Source organism: Quercus lobata, chromosome 4, assembly GCF_001633185.2.
Source record: "Quercus lobata isolate SW786 chromosome 4, ValleyOak3.0 Primary Assembly, whole genome shotgun sequence".
NCBI classification, from domain to species: domain Eukaryota; kingdom Viridiplantae; phylum Streptophyta; class Magnoliopsida; order Fagales; family Fagaceae; genus Quercus; species Quercus lobata.
In genome coordinates, this window is record NC_044907.1 from 22,262,553 (window position 1) to 22,280,506 (window position 17,954).

Consider the following 17,954-nt stretch of genomic DNA (forward strand, 5'->3'; position numbering starts at 1 on the left):
AGTTTGTAATAATATATAATTATAATATTTTTGGTTAAATTTTTATAACCCCATTGAAGACCTATTAAAAATGCCCATAAGTAGCCCATTAAACCCACCTCACTAGCCCAACCCGCTAAAGCCCAAATGGGCATTGCCCATGGGTAGGGTCTTGGGTTAGGGTTTTTCCATCCATCCCGGCCCGACCCAACCCATTGACTAGTTAACAGCCCGTTAAGCCCAGCCCATTAGACCCATGGGCCAAGTAAAAGCGGGTCGGGCAGACCCGGCCTGGCCCATTGACGAGGCCTACTTATTTTTGGATCAAATAAACTATTTTTGGAAAATAAAGGCCACAAAAACCATAGGGCATGTGTGCGTATTCCCACTTATGCGCACACATGCTTATGATTTACGTGTGCATACTTCATGCACGCGTACGCATACACGTGCATATGCTAGGGTTCCAAAAACCATAAAGGAAAGGTTTTCTACCTGAAACTTGGTTTGCAACGAATCCCATATCATCTGGGAGCCGCTTCAAACCCTTTTTTTTTTTTACTATATAAAGTCATAAATGGTACTTTTTCAAAGGGGGGATGAACTCCAGTGGTAAATCACATAAGATTCACTAGAAAATAGTGAATCAAAGAGGGGGGGTTTTCACAAAATATCCTCAGGCCAAATTTTATTTGATCAGGACCTTTTCTGGTCTTGATCTTTCAGTTATAAGTTTACTAACACATTTTTGAATTATTTTTAGCTAGATTGACTAAGGGGAATGGTCAAAATCAAGTTCTAGAGAGTTTTTGTGTTGAGGTAAAGGTTCTATCTTTGGCTCTTCACTTTTCTTAGATTTTCTTTGATTCCTTTGTTTGTTTACATGTTTTAAAGCTTTAATTGTATCAGTCTAGTCTTAGTTTATTTCGTGTTTGTGTTAAAAGCATGCTAGGTTTTTAGTTTCCCAGTTTCTGTTGTGTTTTCTTTGTTTTCTGCTCCGGTTTTTTGGGTTTAGGGTTTCGGGTGTGTATGCATGCGCATGCAACTTGCATGCGTATAAAAACTTGTAATGTACGAGTATGCATACGCATACAGTTGGTATGCGCACGTATGTCGTATGTATGCGCATGCATACTCAAGCCCAGAAAGTCTAATTCCATTTTTGTTTTTTTTTTCTTTCGTCCTGTTCGCATGTTTTAGCCTCTATTTTAAGCTAGCTTCTGTATCTTTGAGCCTTTTCCTCTTTGTTTTGTTTTAGTTTGCTTGTTTCATCTCTTTGATGCTTATTAGGGTTTTATATTGTTTGAATACCATGAACATGCACATAAATATGAACATGCATTGATGTATAGGTGTAGTGATGCAGTGATGTAAGTCATACATAATCACATGGACATGTATTTATTTTGCGGAGCTGTGGCTTATCTTCTTCTTTTCTGCTACTCCACATCAAAATATCTATCAGAACCCACTCATGAATTGGTAAATTTGTTTGATATGGTTTTATTATCTTTTATTCTTAGCGAAATCAGTAAGCAAAAAAGCAAAACTTAATCCACGTTATATCGGGAAATACTTAAATCAACTGAAGAGTTCATCGATAAGTTTTCAAATGCGACTAGTATAGGACCTAGTAAGACCTCACTGTTCAGCTATTGTTCTCCTGATTTATACTAGCATGGGAACAAATGCTTCAAAAGTTGACACTGGAACATAGTAGGTTGACACATCAAGTAAAGGAAACTAAATAAATGGTTGATGCAGTATATTGGTTATGGGATTGATCACCATTGAAAATAGTAGGGTATATGAAAAAGATGATAAAATTCAAGATAATATCAGGCAATCACATTGAAGAGAGAAGAATGGGAACAAGAAAATAGAAAGTATTATGTGAAACAAAATATAGATGTCCCATTTGTATTGGCTTATATATTTGTTGCAACCGAGAATTGTTAGTCTAATGGGATATGTTCTAGTGGTCAACCAAAAATATACCGAAATTGTGACAATTGGTTTACACTTTGTGAAAGTGAGAACCAATTTACAGATCAAATCCATACCCCTGCTCCCCACTACTCTGTGCCACCCCCCCCCACCACCTTCCCTACCCCCCACCTCCCCCATGCTACCACCACCTCTATCTCCCTCTTTCACACTGCCACCACCACCTCCCTCCCCGTATTCTGCATTGCCACACCACCACCTCCTCCACGCAGCTACTCTGTATTGCTGCAACCACCAACTCCCTCCTCCCTCCAACTTTGCACCACCACCACCACCTCCACCCCTAAAACTATTCCCACCACAACAGCGAACATCACTGCCTTCCAACCTTTTGTGGTTTTTATTGGCTTTAACATAGATTTTTTTCTTTCTTTTTTCTTTTCTTCTGAAAAGTAATGAAAATTTTATTAAAAAAGACAGCACTAGGTATACTAGGGGTGTACTTAGGAGAATTTCAAACAACTCTCAAATTACAATGCTCAACCAAATCTGCAAGAGTAAAACAAGGAGAAGGGTGAAAAGCAACATTCCAATCTAACAAGGTATGGAAGACTAGAAATTTACATTTAGTATGTCAAGCAAGTAACAGAAAATAAATAAATTTCTCTAAAAATATTATCTATTGAAAATATTTCCTTTCCAAAATAAACAGAACCTCAACAGTAATAAATTTCACATTATTGAGCTCAACTTACATATTGTCATCAACTATCTTTATCCTCTGCCATAGTGATACCACGGTTTAACTCCATTAAGCCTAGTATGCTATCTGAATGCTTAACAACATAATTCCCCTAGATTAGGACATTTAAATTTCAAATACTTGAAATTTTTGTCAAAGCATGGTATGATTTCATATAAGCATGATGATGAAAAGAAATGTGAGATTTGTATTCAAGCAAAGATGACAAAGAAACATTTTTCTAAGTCAAATAGAAATTCTATTATGCTTAAACTTCTACATTCTGATGTATGTGAATTGAATGGTGTATTAACTAGATGAGGTAAAATAAAATTATTTTACAAAATTTAAACCTCATCTATTCTCACTTCCCACTACTGCTAGCCTGTTTGTTTTGTTGTTAATATTTTTCTAGAAAATAAGTCATTTTTCAAAAAGTATTTTCTATAAAACTATCTAATTTTCCTATGTTTGGTTGTAAACTTAAATGTTTTTGAAAACGATCTCCGAATTTCCCTTATTTAACTTAAAAAAAGAAACTTCCAAAATTTTTAGCTTGTGGAACTGTTCAAAGAGGATGAATTATTTCCCTAAACTTTTGACTAATCCTATAAAAAGACAAAGAAAAAAAAGAATTGTAGTTGTCAATAGGAAATTAAATAGGATGTTTGTACTTAAAACAGGGTGATCCTTATTATAAAAGTTTGTAGGTGTATATATATTGATAAATAGGATGTGAAACAGTTCAAAGAGGATGAACAAATGCACGTTTAAGTATTGCAAAGGGGACAACCAAAGATAGCAATTACATCTCACGTTTAAGTATTGCAAAGGGGACGATCAAAGCTAGCTATTACATCTCTGTACATCGCAATTTTGATTCTAATATTAGCTAGTCACTCATGGCTCCCCCTTGTGGAAGCGAGAGGAGGTGGTCAAGGGCAGTAAAGATGACCTTTTACTGCTTGTTCTTTCTCATACCAATGTCATCAGCTGGAAACAGAAACATTAACACCATATTTGGTAAGAAACAAAAACTAGAGGTCCAGCAGCAATTAAAGCGCCTTAACAAGCCCGCTCTTAAATCCATCGAGGTTATTAATCACTTCATTTAACATGTTTATGTTCTAGTATTTTCTGCTTTAGTCTTAGAAGAGTCACTCACTTTTGTGGGTTATGGTGTCTACATGACTGCCATGTACAATAGCAGTGTAATTTTATTACAACACTGAGAATTCAGACTAATATGTATGTGTGTGTGATGAGAATGTATCTGATACAGAGCCCGGATGGAGATATAATCGACTGCGTAGACATCTACAAGCAGCCAGCTTTTGATCATCCTTTGTTAAAAAATCACACAATTCAGGTAACTAGTTTAATTAACTAAATTTCATTTGATATCATGAATAATGTGATACTTATTGTATGTATGGTATGGACCGGGTTTGCATTGGTATCTATGCCAAATGCAATAGATGAGACCAAGTTCTTACCCAGAAGGGTTTTCATTTGATGAAATCAATGACGTCTCTTCAAACTTCGAGCCCGAATTTACTCAGCCATGGCACTTGAATGGAAGGTGCCCAGAAGGAACTATTCCCATAAGAAGAACTAAAGAAGAAGATTTATTAAGGGCAGGCTCTGTAGCAAATTTTGGAAGGAAAAAATACCATACCAACCCTCATACTCAGAGTAATATCAATCTAGATATCCATGAGGTACAACTTAGTTTTTAACCAATATTATTAATAGGTTTGAGCTCAATGGTATCTACTATAATGAAGGACACAAATCGACATTCATAACCTTTATTTTTGTTGTTGAGTTTCAAGTATGCAACGTATAGTGAGACTTGGGATAAGTATTATGGAATGACGGCAGACATGAACCTATGGAACCCCTATACCCAGGAAGAAAATGAGTTTAGCAACTCTCAACTCTGGGTGGTAAAAGGTGAATATGGTCAAGATCTTGATACCATTGAAGTCGGCGCGATGGTATATATAATTTCATCATCATCTTTTCTTTTAGGCGCATGCTAAATAATTAATTACTAATAATTTTTCATTTTCTTACAAAATTATTTTTTGTGGAAAACCAGGTTTACGAAGCTATATTTGGAGATAAAAATACTAGACTCTTCGTATATTGGACTGTACGTGTTTTAATATTTGACTTCCCTGCCAGCACTAGCCATGTTTACATATACTATTTCTTTTTTGAAATCGTCTTTTTTTTTAATCATGGCTACAGGATGATGCATATCAAAGCACAGGTTGCTATAATCTGTTGTGCCCTGGCTTTGTTCATGTTGACAAAGAGATTGCATTGGGTGCAACTGTCACCCCCTATTCCAAGTATGGTGGTAACCAATATGCACTCAAGTTCTACATTTGGAAGGTATAGTACAACATTTCAATTTAATTACTTTATTAAATAATTCTAATTTTTGGATAGACATATATGATCATATCATATGTACCTTTTTTTCCTCAAGAAAAATTTACAGTAACAAATGTTATTGATATGTTTGAAATTTTTCTAGTTTTAGTTAATACAGTGTATGTTTTAAATTATTTTTTCCCGGTTTATGTATTTTTATATACAACTTTTTAAATTTAAAGTTTCTTTTTTTTTTTTTTTCAAGCAAAATTTCTTTTTACCTAATTTATATTTTAAGACGGTGAATTTAAGCTGTTGTTCTACACAAAAAGATTCATTTGTTTTCTCTTTCATTAGTCTTTATACCTTTATTTATCATTCAAAATATTACAAACTGATTTGCATGACATGTGCAATGAGGTAGGACGTTAATGGACGGGGAAACTGGTGGATGAATATTAACAATAGAGTCTTTGGATATTGGCCATCTTCCCTATTCTCGATCTTGTCTGATAGTGCTTCAACAGTTAGATGGGGAGGAGAGATCATAAATTATAATTCAGGAGGGCAGCACACCACAACACAAATGGGCAGTGGCCATTTCGCAGAAGAAGGGCCCGACAAGGCTAGTTTCTTCAAAAATCTCAATGTCATTGATGGTAAACAAATTCAAAGGGCTCCCCGAGACCCTGAGATATCCATGACGAAACCCAATTGCTATACTATCAAAGATTATGGAGGCTTCTTTTATTTGGGTGGTCCGGGTAGAAACCCCAATTGTCCATGATCATTGTTTCAAAATAAAGAATAAAGAGGGAAATATAATAAGAGGGGAATTATTTTCTTCTCCTTTCCATGTCACACCAAATGTACCTACAAGCCATATGTCATATAAAACTCTCTGGTTCATTAATATATAAAAAAGTTATTCTATGGAGTAGTTAAAATTTGAAATTATGTAATTTAATATATAGTGGAAGTTAAGATTGTATAATTTGTATGGTATAGTATATATACGCATGCTTTCCTCCATTCCAAACAAAGAGTTCTCATCCTCTTCCCCATTCATTCTACCTTCCTTGGTGTGCTCTAAGAGTGTGTGTCTCTTCCATTATATGTGGTGTATTAGTGTTTGGGAATGTGATTATGTAAAGACCCACCAACTTCAAAAACATGGTATCAAAGCTAGTAGATTCGTTGTGAGAACAACATTTTTCCAACTAGATGGCAACATTTTTAATTTTCATGGGTTACCAATTTTTTATATTTGTTTATAGTTGGAATATCTGAAGGAAGGTGTTTCTCAAATCTCAACATGTATGGTAGGTAGTGGTAAGTGGTAACATGACCAAAAGAATGTTAAAGAGCATGAGAATGTCCAAAGAAGTTTGGGATGAACCCGCTCATGCAGTCTATTTGACTAATTTTAGTCTCACATAAGGATTGTATGAGGAAGAACCCCACATAGCAAGCTTGGAGCTCAAAGAATCCTACAATTTCTCACTTATGTTTGTTTGGGAGCATTGCATATATGCATGTACCGGATCAAGAAAGGTCCAAGCTAGATAACCATAGTGAGAAGTATGTGTTTATAGGTATGATCCAAGCTCTAAGGGTTATAAGTTGTGAAATTCAAGTACCATAAATCAACTGGGATGTGGAATTTGATGAAGAATGCATATGGAATTGGAGCACCCAAAAAGAAGAAAAATATCATTTTTTTTCCATTTATTTTATGAAGATAAGTAGATGAATAAAGTTCTAGATGAGCTTTGTAACGCCCCAAAATCATAAGCAAAAAAAAGCCTATTTAATTTGAATAATCCATAAAAAAATTAAATAAAAGAAACTAGCAACCTTGACTCTCATCACAAAGTCAGAGCTCTAATCCACCAAATACAAAACATCCTCAAAATAATTCTCCAATACAATGTTTAATGCCATAAAATAATAATAAAATCCTCAGTTCTACAAAAATAGTTCATAACATCTGTCTCCCGAGAATCTCTACTCCAGTAATCCCTCTAATGTATCTGTAATGAGAAAATAAAGGGGGGTGAGATAACTCAATAAGTGGAATTCACTAACATTGGGGTGTGGGAACAAACCTTCAATAAATAATTCTTATAACAATTTCATAACTTGTAACTCATCAATATTTATCATAAATATTTCACATAAAATAAAATATTATCTTTATATTGTGAGCCATCATAATATATATATACCATCATATAAACAATTTCCTAGACTTTTCTCGTGGTCAACGTTTACACCCCGTTGACAGGGTTGTGCTGTCCCCTTTTTGGACTAGAACCTCCTTTTCATCCCTCTTTCTTAAGGAAAGGCTCCTTTGGAAGCTAAAGGTGCACTCCCTTGCTAAGGAGCTTCCTTTTTGGATCCTCAATAGTATACTCCCTTGCTAAGGAGTTATCAAAAGTGCACTATCCCCTTTTCTAGGACCGTCCCCTGCTAAGGACTAGCTATAGTATGATTGTCCTTTGCTAAGGACTAAAATACCATATTGAGCTTCTAATCACGACTTGCCATAGGTTTTCAAAACTTATTCAATATGCTCACGAAATAATCCATTCATAATTCTCAAAATATAAAGACATATTCACACATACAAGTTTAAATTAATTTAGGTTGTCCCACAAGTTTTTCATAAAACGAATAGTCAATGTGCACGTCAAGAAATTATAAAATATCCATTTATATGTATAGAATAACAATATATTTCTTTGATATATAATAGTTTAATAACCAACACTGTTTGGGAAAACCCCCAAAATTAGTAAACACCACTTACCTCTTAGTTGCAAAATAAAGGAAATCAACCTCCCTTGAATCACAACAATTTAGTAGAATTAGAACCTAGCAACACCAAAAATAGGTTCATCAATACACAATTTCCCACTTAAAAATCTATTTTCACACTTAAACGGTTTCATCCTAAACAATATTAATTTATCCAAAATCCTCTATTTATTCACTTAACTATCCAATACACTCTCAGCTTGATCAGATTTTTTTTTGGACATAAAAATATTGCTGCCTACTCTATTTTTCCATTGATATAATCATGGATATTCAAGGCTTCAAAATGACCGAATAAGTGAAATTTCATCAATCTACAATTCACATCCTTTCTTGTCATGTAGCTATATCCATCACCCTAATCTAATATAATAATAACCATAGGATATCCTTTCCCATAACATACGGATAAGTGGGGGGTGTTGAGATCAGAACCTATGCTTAGAATTTCCTTTTTCTTTAATATATTGAAAGGTTAGACTTTATAAAGTCATGCCTTTTGTCCTATTAGCTACTAAAGCCATTTCATGCACAATTCCTCCTTGAAAACGTGGGATGATTTTCTAGTCATAATCAGGTTTTATTTTATTTTATTTTTTATTTATTAACATGATGACAACGTTGAATTTCAAGTCCACACCTACCCCTTTGTTCTGTGCAGCACAAAGACTCATATACGCAAAAATCCTCCATCCTAGCTGTGTGATATATCAATAGTCCTTAAGCTAGATAGACACATGCTAGGTATCACATAAATAAAAGAACCCAAATAAAGAGGAGAGCTGACATGATTCTCCTACATAGCCGTAGAGAAGACAAGAAACAACTTACTTGTATGTTGCGGCTGAAAACAAAAAGGAACTTCTTTTGTATATACACGTGTAATTTAAGAGGAAAAAGGCTAGGGTTTTCAAGGCCCAAATCAATTTAATCCATTTAATTGTAGGCCTCCTTTATAATCTACGCATAATAATTAAATTGGTGTCAAAATTATGGGGTGTTACAAGCTTTCACTCCACCTTCTTCACTAGCATCCCTTATTTATGAAATTTCATCTTCAAGATCATCACTAGATGGATTCTAGTGAAAGACTAACGAAATTAGGAATTTTCAGGGATATGTATGAGTCAATGGAGAATATAGATGATATCACTCTCTTTCTAATAAGTTGTGCAAGATTTGAAATAGAAAAATACAAATATATATATATATATATATATATATTATAAAAGGTTACAGGACGTTTATTTGAACCTTCACTTTAGTTTTCTAGTTTCAAAATTCATTGTTACTAATGATGCAAAAAATCCTTAGTCGAACTCCTTATCTATATGGATGGATGACATTAACACAGGAGCCATGAGATCATGCAAAAAAGGATAAGGTTCTCAAAGCATACGGTGTGGTGTGTGTCAAAGGGCCTTCAACGAGCTAGTCAATAAGATCAGAGCTTAACTGTATAGAGGAATTGCTATTTGGTTAGAGAATTGTAGTGCGTATGTTGCAAAACAATTGCGTACCTTTGTTCTGGTTGTTTATGCCTTTTTATAGGCCTTTGTCCCTCATTATGGGGATAAATGCTGACCTTAATGGTCTTGTATCCTTTGGGAAAAAATGTTGGGACATTGTAGGATTTAATGTCCTTCTGCACGTTGGTCCGTCCATTACGCTTTTGCTTATCTCTCAGGTGAGTTGTTACCCATGTTATTTATAGGAAGTTCTTTTAATGCTGACTACCCATGTTCAAGTGGGCGCAAGCGCCCGTGACAAGTCTTTCAGGGTTCCCCCAAAATCCGTGGTGTTGATGCCCTACAGTGGCCGACCACCCATCGCGATGACACTCAATCCCTTATTTATGAAAGTTTGAGCTTAAGTGGTGAAATGAGGGTGACAAGGGTACCTCTAGTATGTGACTTGAATTGAGTCAATTTTAGCCTATAATTTACAAAGGTAAGTGAAGTCGCCACCAATCATTGGATTTTTCTAAGGTATGATCGGTCACCTGACTCTATTTGATTTTATTACCAATCCCAAGCTAAGAAAAAGTAGTTTTTACTAATCTAATACGAACGAGTAAAAAATCTTGATTCTTGAGTTCAAAAATCTGATTACGTGTATGGCATGTGTTAGGCACCCCACAACGCTTGTCCAGAGACAATCCTTTGTTTTTCTAAAAGCTTAATTTTCAAACATTGGCAATTAAAACAAGCTATTGGCATTAGCTCATGAGGCTTCAAAGAATTTGGCTTCGAGGTTTGATTTTGGAAGGGTGTGATCTCTATCAATGTTTTACTAGTACATTTGGAATTATTTCCAAATATCCACGACGAAAATCCAGCAACATCTCACCTTATTTTCAAGGAGAAAATCTAGCAGCATTTCGCCTCTAGTGCATTATTACACACAAAACGCTATCCTCACTAAGCTTCCACTGTAAGAGTACCGCAACAAAGGTGCCCAATTTTCATGGCAAAAATTCGGTAGAGTTTCGCGTTTGGTGTGCTATGGCATACCAGCAAAGTTTCGTGCCTATGTATACAGCATGCGTTAGCATGTTCATACGAGGGCAAGCTGAAGCTCACCAAAGCATCAAGCATGTTGATGCATGTCGCATATACAGGGAAACCGATGTCACTAACTAACATGGATCGAGACAAACACACCGTGATGATCATGCACACGATGTAGTACAAATATGCGCCTACAGTAGTCGCCTTGAGTGCATACCCACACCATAAGGTTAAGAGCACCCATGATCACGAGAGGGCTGCTCTCCTAACCATGGGAGTCCATCATAAAAAGTGCATGACTACCCACAAACAAACAAACATATATATATATATATATATAAATACACACACATATATCGTGCACAATGCAAGCATAAAAAGTAGGGAACATTGTGATTAATTTCGTTTTGCACCGGCTGAAATGGCTGCAAAATTTCGTTCAAGTCACTTAGCCGGTACGAATTACCCCTTCGTTCCACCTCAGATTGAATTTTGGTTCATTCCGCCTGTTCCGGCCAGGCTTGTTTCGTTGAATTTTGGACGATATATCAATTTCGGGCGATACGGAAAAGAACATACCTTTTTACGTTTTAAACGATTTTTGCTGAATGAAATGATCCTGTTGTAGCAGTCACCAACATGTTGTTGATTTCTTGAAGGAACCCACCTCCTCACAGCTGGTAGCTTCTCCTTTTTTTTGCTTCTTCTGCGTTTTTGTGTTCTTTGCTTCTTCTCTTCTTCTTTTTCAGTCCTTTGCGAGTAGTCTGCCTTCACTGCCTTGTATTGATTTATTGTTTAATAGTTTATACTTTAATTTCTTTTAGTTAATACTTTAATTCCAAACCAGATATTGCCAACACTCCAAGGGTATGCCCAGCAAGGTATGGGAAATGTAAATCAGACAATGTCGTACTCAAGGAATACGGCCCAAGCAAGGTACAAGAAAGATAAAGCATACATGCCTACATCCAAAGGGTATGGCCCAACAAGGTATTGAAAAGATAAAATAGACATTGCCATTCCCTAGGAATGTGACCCAAGCAAGATACAAAGAGAGCAACCCTACCCTAGATACATGGTTCTAAAGAAAGAGGTTGAGAGTGGGAAAAAGATAACTACATGGAGAGACTAAACCTCCTAATCTACTAAACATTGCCCGTTTTGGGCTTGCGTCTTCTTGCTTGCTTTTTTGCCCTTCTTAACTTGCATTTTAGAAGTTGCACCCTCGCTTCAATAAAGGAAACACAAAGCCAGTAGATAGGCACAAGAGATAACAAAGAAACAAAGAAAGTACATAAAAGGGGAAACAAGCATGTTATCTGTGGAGGGGTTTGGGCCCAAAAAATCAATATTGACCCATTTAACTTAGGCCCTAGATCGACCTGAGTAGCCCAAACCAGCCCATAAGATGGAAGTGGACCTCGAACTTGATTGGAGTGAGCTCCACTCGGCAACAGGTGTATTAGTACATAGAAATTATCGTTCGGGGGAATCCTATAGTGCTTGGCCTAATACTGATTGATGAGGTGGTGGGAAATTGATAAAGAAATGATTAAACTAAAGTTAGTTGCTGAGAGTTGTTAGTGCCTTTGGGGAACTCGCTACCAAATGCTATTTGACATCTGGAACAAGTTTCAAGAGAATCCTCAAAAGGCGTGATGATTCCTCAGGATTCTAGCAAAAGTGGAGATGCATGAAAACTGGTGAAACAATAATGATTAGTACCCCACTAAGGAGAGATTATATAAGGAAAGGGAAGGCAAACAAGAAGGGTTGGTTGGAAACTTGAAAAAAAGGGGGAAATACTGGGAAAAGAGTGAAAACACAGAGAGAGGTAGTGTGAGCAAAGAGGGAAGAAGAAGAACTACTAGAGGGTAACGTTTAAAGGTCCAAAAGTTCACAAAAAATATACAATTTGGACTATCTAGTTGGTGTTTGGAGCCCTACTCGTAGGACGGTTAGGAAGCCCATTAATAAATGAATTGGGGGCCCAAATCCTTTGCCCAAGATTACAGCTCTCATAGGTTTGGAAACCACATTATCAAACAAACATATTATCACACAAAAGAGGGTGTCCTAGAAGGACAAATGTAGCTTTGGATTGGTGTCCATAGTTCCATTACATTGAAGTATGGATGACACGCGTGCCATCAAGCGAAGTTCCTAAAAGGGACTTGAAATCTCTTGTACAAAAGACGAGTGCAAACCCACACGAGATTATATGTAGGAACTAAGCTTGACGACACAAACAAGCATACAAAGACACATTCATGAACATATAAGTAAGGATGTAAAGATGCAAAGAAGCATAGAAAGCCTAACAAGATGGCATAAAGCAAGCATGTTATCACACAAAGGGAAGGGGTAGGCACGTTCTAAGGCACATAAAAAGGCTAACACGAGAAACCCTAACATGCAAACTAACAAAGGAGGAAAAAGGCAAGTGGCAAGCAAGCCAAACATCAGGAAGATGTATCCTCACACATGGTTGTATCCAAACAAGTCATAAAAGGGGAATAGATACAACCAAACAAACAAGAAAGCCCCCAAGACCAACAAGCATAAACCAACATGCATAGATCTAAGCATACAAGCATGGATCTAAACATAAACACATGAAAAAAGGGGAAACAAAGCACCAACATGCATAGAGGAAATAATCCAAACCCTTTATTGAAAAATGGGTGTATGAGCATAGGCTTAGACCACTAGATCTAGATCTACACCCTATCCAAAAGCCACATAAGAAAGAGGCATAAACAAGAGATATAAAGCTATAAAGCACTAGGCATAGCATCCAAACAAGGTTTTAAACACATGAACACGTAGATCCAAACACACAAAGATGGCAAGAAGCACAAACAAATATATTAAAAGCTATAAAGCACTCAAGCATTGCACATGATTAACTCATCAAAAGGTAAGCACGAAGCCATAAGCATAAACATCACACGAGTTGCAAAGCAAATAACTTAAATGAAGACAAGCAAAAAGTGTAGATTAAAAGATGATTAAAAGATCTTAAAGTTGTTTGAATGACTTCAAACAACTTCCTAAGGGTTTGGGAGCCTCTTTGTAATTTTTGAAAAGATGGAGAGCTTAACTACAATTTTAGAAAGAGTTGGGGCCAAAATGTAATTTTGGGAATTTTTGGGGACTAAAGTTGTCTCATATCGACTAAACATTGAGGCAGTGTTGATGCATGGACTCAAAAAACGGTGCATGTACATGTGAACATCACCAGGCAAAGGGTAAGTTGTTGATATTATGTTCGTGAGTGCCTACTGCCTAGTATTCTCTGTATGTGTCTGTTGGAAAGTAATTCCCTGGGCCTTTTTTACAATTCCCTAAGGTGAACACAAAGAAATTACAGTTTACAAAATGTAGAGGCTTCATTCTTGATGGCCTTTTTTACATTTTTCAAAAAGGAAGCCCCGAAGGCTAATGCTAATTTCAATATTGTTTTAAAGCCAATGTCCAAAGATTAAAATTTTATCAAAAGTTCTAAAGGATAAACTCTCTAAGTATCCCTAGTAGAGTTGCCAGTTTGTCGATGCCTCGTGGCAGTTGACCACCCATCGCGGTGACACTCGTGCCTTATGCAGGCTTTGAGCTCGGGTTCTGTGAAATGATGGTAAAAGGGTACCTCTGGTGTGTGACTTGAATTGAGTCAATTTTAACTTATAATTACCAAAGGTAAGTGAAGTCGCCACCAAGCATTGAGTTTTTTCTAAGATGTGATTAGTCACCTGACTCTATTGATTTTATTATCAATCCTTGGCTAAGAAAAATGTCATTTTTCCTAATCTATTACGGATGGGTAAAAAATCTTGATTCTTGAATTCAGAAGTCTGATTACGTGTGGGGAAGGTGTTAGGCACCCCACAACGCCTGCTCAGAGACAGTCCTCTATTTTGGTAAAATCATAACTTTCGAACATTGGCAATTAAAACAAGCTACTGGCATTAGCTCTCAGGGCTTTAAAAGGATTGGGCTGTGAGGTTTAATTTTGGAAAGGGTGTGGTCTCTATCAATGCTTTACTAGAACTTTTGGAATTATTTCCAAATTTCCTCAACAAAAATCCGGCAGCTTCTCACTTTATTTTCATGACGAAAATCTAGTAGCATTTCACCACTGGTGTGTTATAGTGCACAAAACGCTATCCTCACCAAGCTTTCATTATGAGAATATAGCAACAAAAGTGCCCTATTTTCAATGTAAAATTGTAACAGAGTTTCGTGTTTGGTGTAGACACAGCATTTTGTAACCCTTACAACTCCAGCCCCCGATCCCCAATGATGTAAGAATTCTAAATCTCAAGGTTGGTTTAGGAACCGATTAGATGAAAATTAACTTGAGAAAAGTGTTTATAGAAAAGATGACTTATTTTTGGATCAAATAAACTATTTTTGGAAAAGAAAGGCCACAAAAACCCTAGGGCATGTGTGCGCATTCCCACTTATGCACACACATGCTTAAGATTTACGTGTGCATAGTTCATGCATGCGTACGCATACACGTGCACATGCTAGGGTTCCAAAAACCATAAAGGAAAGGTTTTCTACCTTAGACTTGGTTTGCAACGAATCCCATATCGTCTGGGAGCCGCTCCAAACCCTTTTTTTTTTTTTTTTACTATATAAAGCCATAAATGGTACTTTTTCAAAGGGGGGATGAACTCCAATGGTAAATCACATAAGATTCACTAGAAAATAGTGAATCAAAAAGGGGGGTTTTCACAATACATCCTCAGGCCAAATTTTATTTGATCAAGATCTTTTTTGGTCTTGATCTTTGAGTTATAAGTTTACTAACACATTTTTGAATTACTTTTAGATAGATTGACTAAGGGGAATGGTCAAAATCAAGTTCTAGAGAGTTTTTGTGTTGAGGTAAAGGTTAATGTACAAAACCCTGAATATTTTCTAGAAGGTCTAGATGTTAGATGTCCCAACCTCTTTAGAATTGTGTATCATCTAACCAAATTGTAGATGTAAATCTACACAATTCCAGACTTTCTCTAGAAGGTCTAGATGTTAGATGTCCAAACCACATTATGATACTCAAATTGTGCATAAGAAACGTGGATAATGATAAGAGATTACCCCAACGAAAAACTAAACAATACTTCTGAATATTATTAATTTAAAGAAGAAAATTACACAACACTATTTGAACCGAGGCACAACACTCGCTTTCTTTAAGGAGATTCAAGCCCTTAGTTGGCTAAACTTTGTAACCGGTGCAGACCTTCACCCTTCACCTCCCCCTTGCACACGTATCTAGCCCAATATCTGATTTAATTCATATTAGCCCATTAATCACCACAATTAAAAAAAATTAAATAGTCTATCTCCTTTTCAATGTGGGATTAAACATTTTTATTAACTCCTCATCTTCCATATTCACTCTCACATCTTTACATTTAAATTGTAATATTTATTTTAATTAATTAATTAATATTAAAATGCTCCAACAATTCCGTACTCATTTTAATATTAAATTTTTTAGTTAAAAAGAGATTACCAGACAAAGATGGGTCACCATGCATCATGAAGGTGTGCTCTGCATTGAACCTTCACTTAGTAAAACAAAGATCTCAACCCCAGAGTCGTAGTGGTCTCTGACTTGAACTAGAACTGTTTTAGGGAAATTAAGCATCATTGCTTACACATAACAATCCAGGTGTTGACATGAGCTTTTATAGCTATCGCTTTACGGCCGTGTGTTGATCCTAGTTTCATGAGTGTATTTAAGATTAAGTCCAAATCTCATAGGGAGCGGCCCCACCCCCACACTCACATATGTGAAATTTTGTCGAGGGTGTTCCTGTAATTCTAACACCCCACTCATACGAGCTACAAATTTCATTCAGAATTTTTACTCAACCTCTCCACATTACAGGATAAATGCACTTACATCATAGGGATGAACAATTTAAAAAATTATTTACAAAATAAATAATTAAAAAAATAAATAGTGCATCTCTTACGACCGTCGTATGATTCGTTTTTCCCATTGAACCTAATTCTCAGGATCTCAGGTTCTTAGGTTGGGTATCCTTATACATGGCTCATGATTCTATGGACTTTAGTCCCATCCCCCTTGATGTATTCCAGACCCTATCTTTCGCCAAGACCTTGATAAATGGATCTGCAAGATTATCATTAGATGTAATATAATCCACAGTTATGTTGCCACCACTCAAATAAGATCGCACGGTATTGTGCTTTCTTCTTATAGGTCTGGATTTACTTTTGTAGTAACGGTTTTTAACTCTATCAATTGCAGCAGTGTTATCACAATGAATTAATATAGGTGGAATTAGCTTTTCCCAAAGTGAAATTTCATATAACAAATCACTAAGCCAATTTGCCTCTTCACTAGCTGAAGCTAATCCTATTATTTCAACTTCCATGGTTGAATTAGCAGTTATTGTTTGCTTTTTAGATTTCCAAGAAATAGCACCACTACCTAATGTAAAAATATAACCAGTAGTAGAGAGAGAATTACTTGACAAAGTATTCCAATCGACATCACTAAAAGCTTCAATCATAGCAGGGTACTTTTTATAAAATAAGCTATAACTTTTGGTACCAATTAAATATCTCATGACTCACTCAATAGCTAGCCAATGATCTTTACTAGGCTTGCTTGTAAATCTACTAAGCACTCCTACTACATATGCAATGTCATGTCTAGTACAATTAGTAGCATAACACAAACTACCAATGATACTAGCATAATCCTTTTGATTAAAAATCTCCTCATCATTATTCACAGGAAATAAATGAACACTAGAATCAAAAGGAGTAGCTACACTTTTGTGATCATGAAAATTATATTTTCTCAACATAATGTGATTGATCAAGAAATATTCCATTACATGTTTTTGTAATTTTCATGCCCAAAATAAAACTAGCCTCACCAAGATCTTTCATATCAAAATGGTTTTTAAGCATATTTTTTGTCTCATTTATAACATGGATATTTGAGCCAAAAATCAACATATCATCCACATAGAGGCTAATAATAACATGTAAATTATTCCATGATTTTGAATAAATACATTTATCCCATTCATTTGATTTATAGCCATTCTCAATCATGCAGGAACCAAACTTCTCATGCCACTACTTAGGTGCTTGTTTTAAACCATATAGGGATTTAGTTAGGTTACATACCTTGCTTTCTTGTCCAGGCTCTCGAAGCCTTCGGGTTGGTCCATATAAATCTCTTCCTCTAGGTCCCCATTTAGAAAAGCAATTATTACATCCATTTGATGAATTTTCAAATCAAAAATTGCAGCAATAGAAATTAACAATCTAATAGATGTAATTCTTGTTACCAGAGAAAATGTATCAAAGAAATCAAGATCAGTTTTTTGTTTAAAGCCTTTTGCAACAAGTCTAGCTTTAAACTTATCTATTGATCCATCCGATTTCAACTTTTTTCTAAGTACCCATTTACAACCTATGGTCTTACAACCCAGTGGAAGATCTAATAACTTCCAAGTTCTATTAGAAATTAGAGATTTCATCTCATCATTTACAGCCTCTTTCCAAAAAAA

General features: G+C 35.8%; 1 protein-coding gene across 1 annotated transcript; it reads left to right on the plus strand.

The window, feature by feature from the left end:
* Positions 1–3,570: 3,570 nt before the first annotated feature.
* Positions 3,571–5,840, plus strand: LOC115984845. The gene is made up of 7 exons (XM_031107840.1): positions 3,571–3,762; positions 3,951–4,037; positions 4,147–4,389; positions 4,504–4,668; positions 4,773–4,826; positions 4,925–5,071; positions 5,478–5,840. The coding sequence occupies exons 1-7, from the start codon at positions 3,571–3,573 to the stop codon at positions 5,838–5,840; spliced, it is 1,251 nt and encodes a 416-aa protein (XP_030963700.1).
* Positions 5,841–17,954: the final 12,114 nt, after the last annotated feature.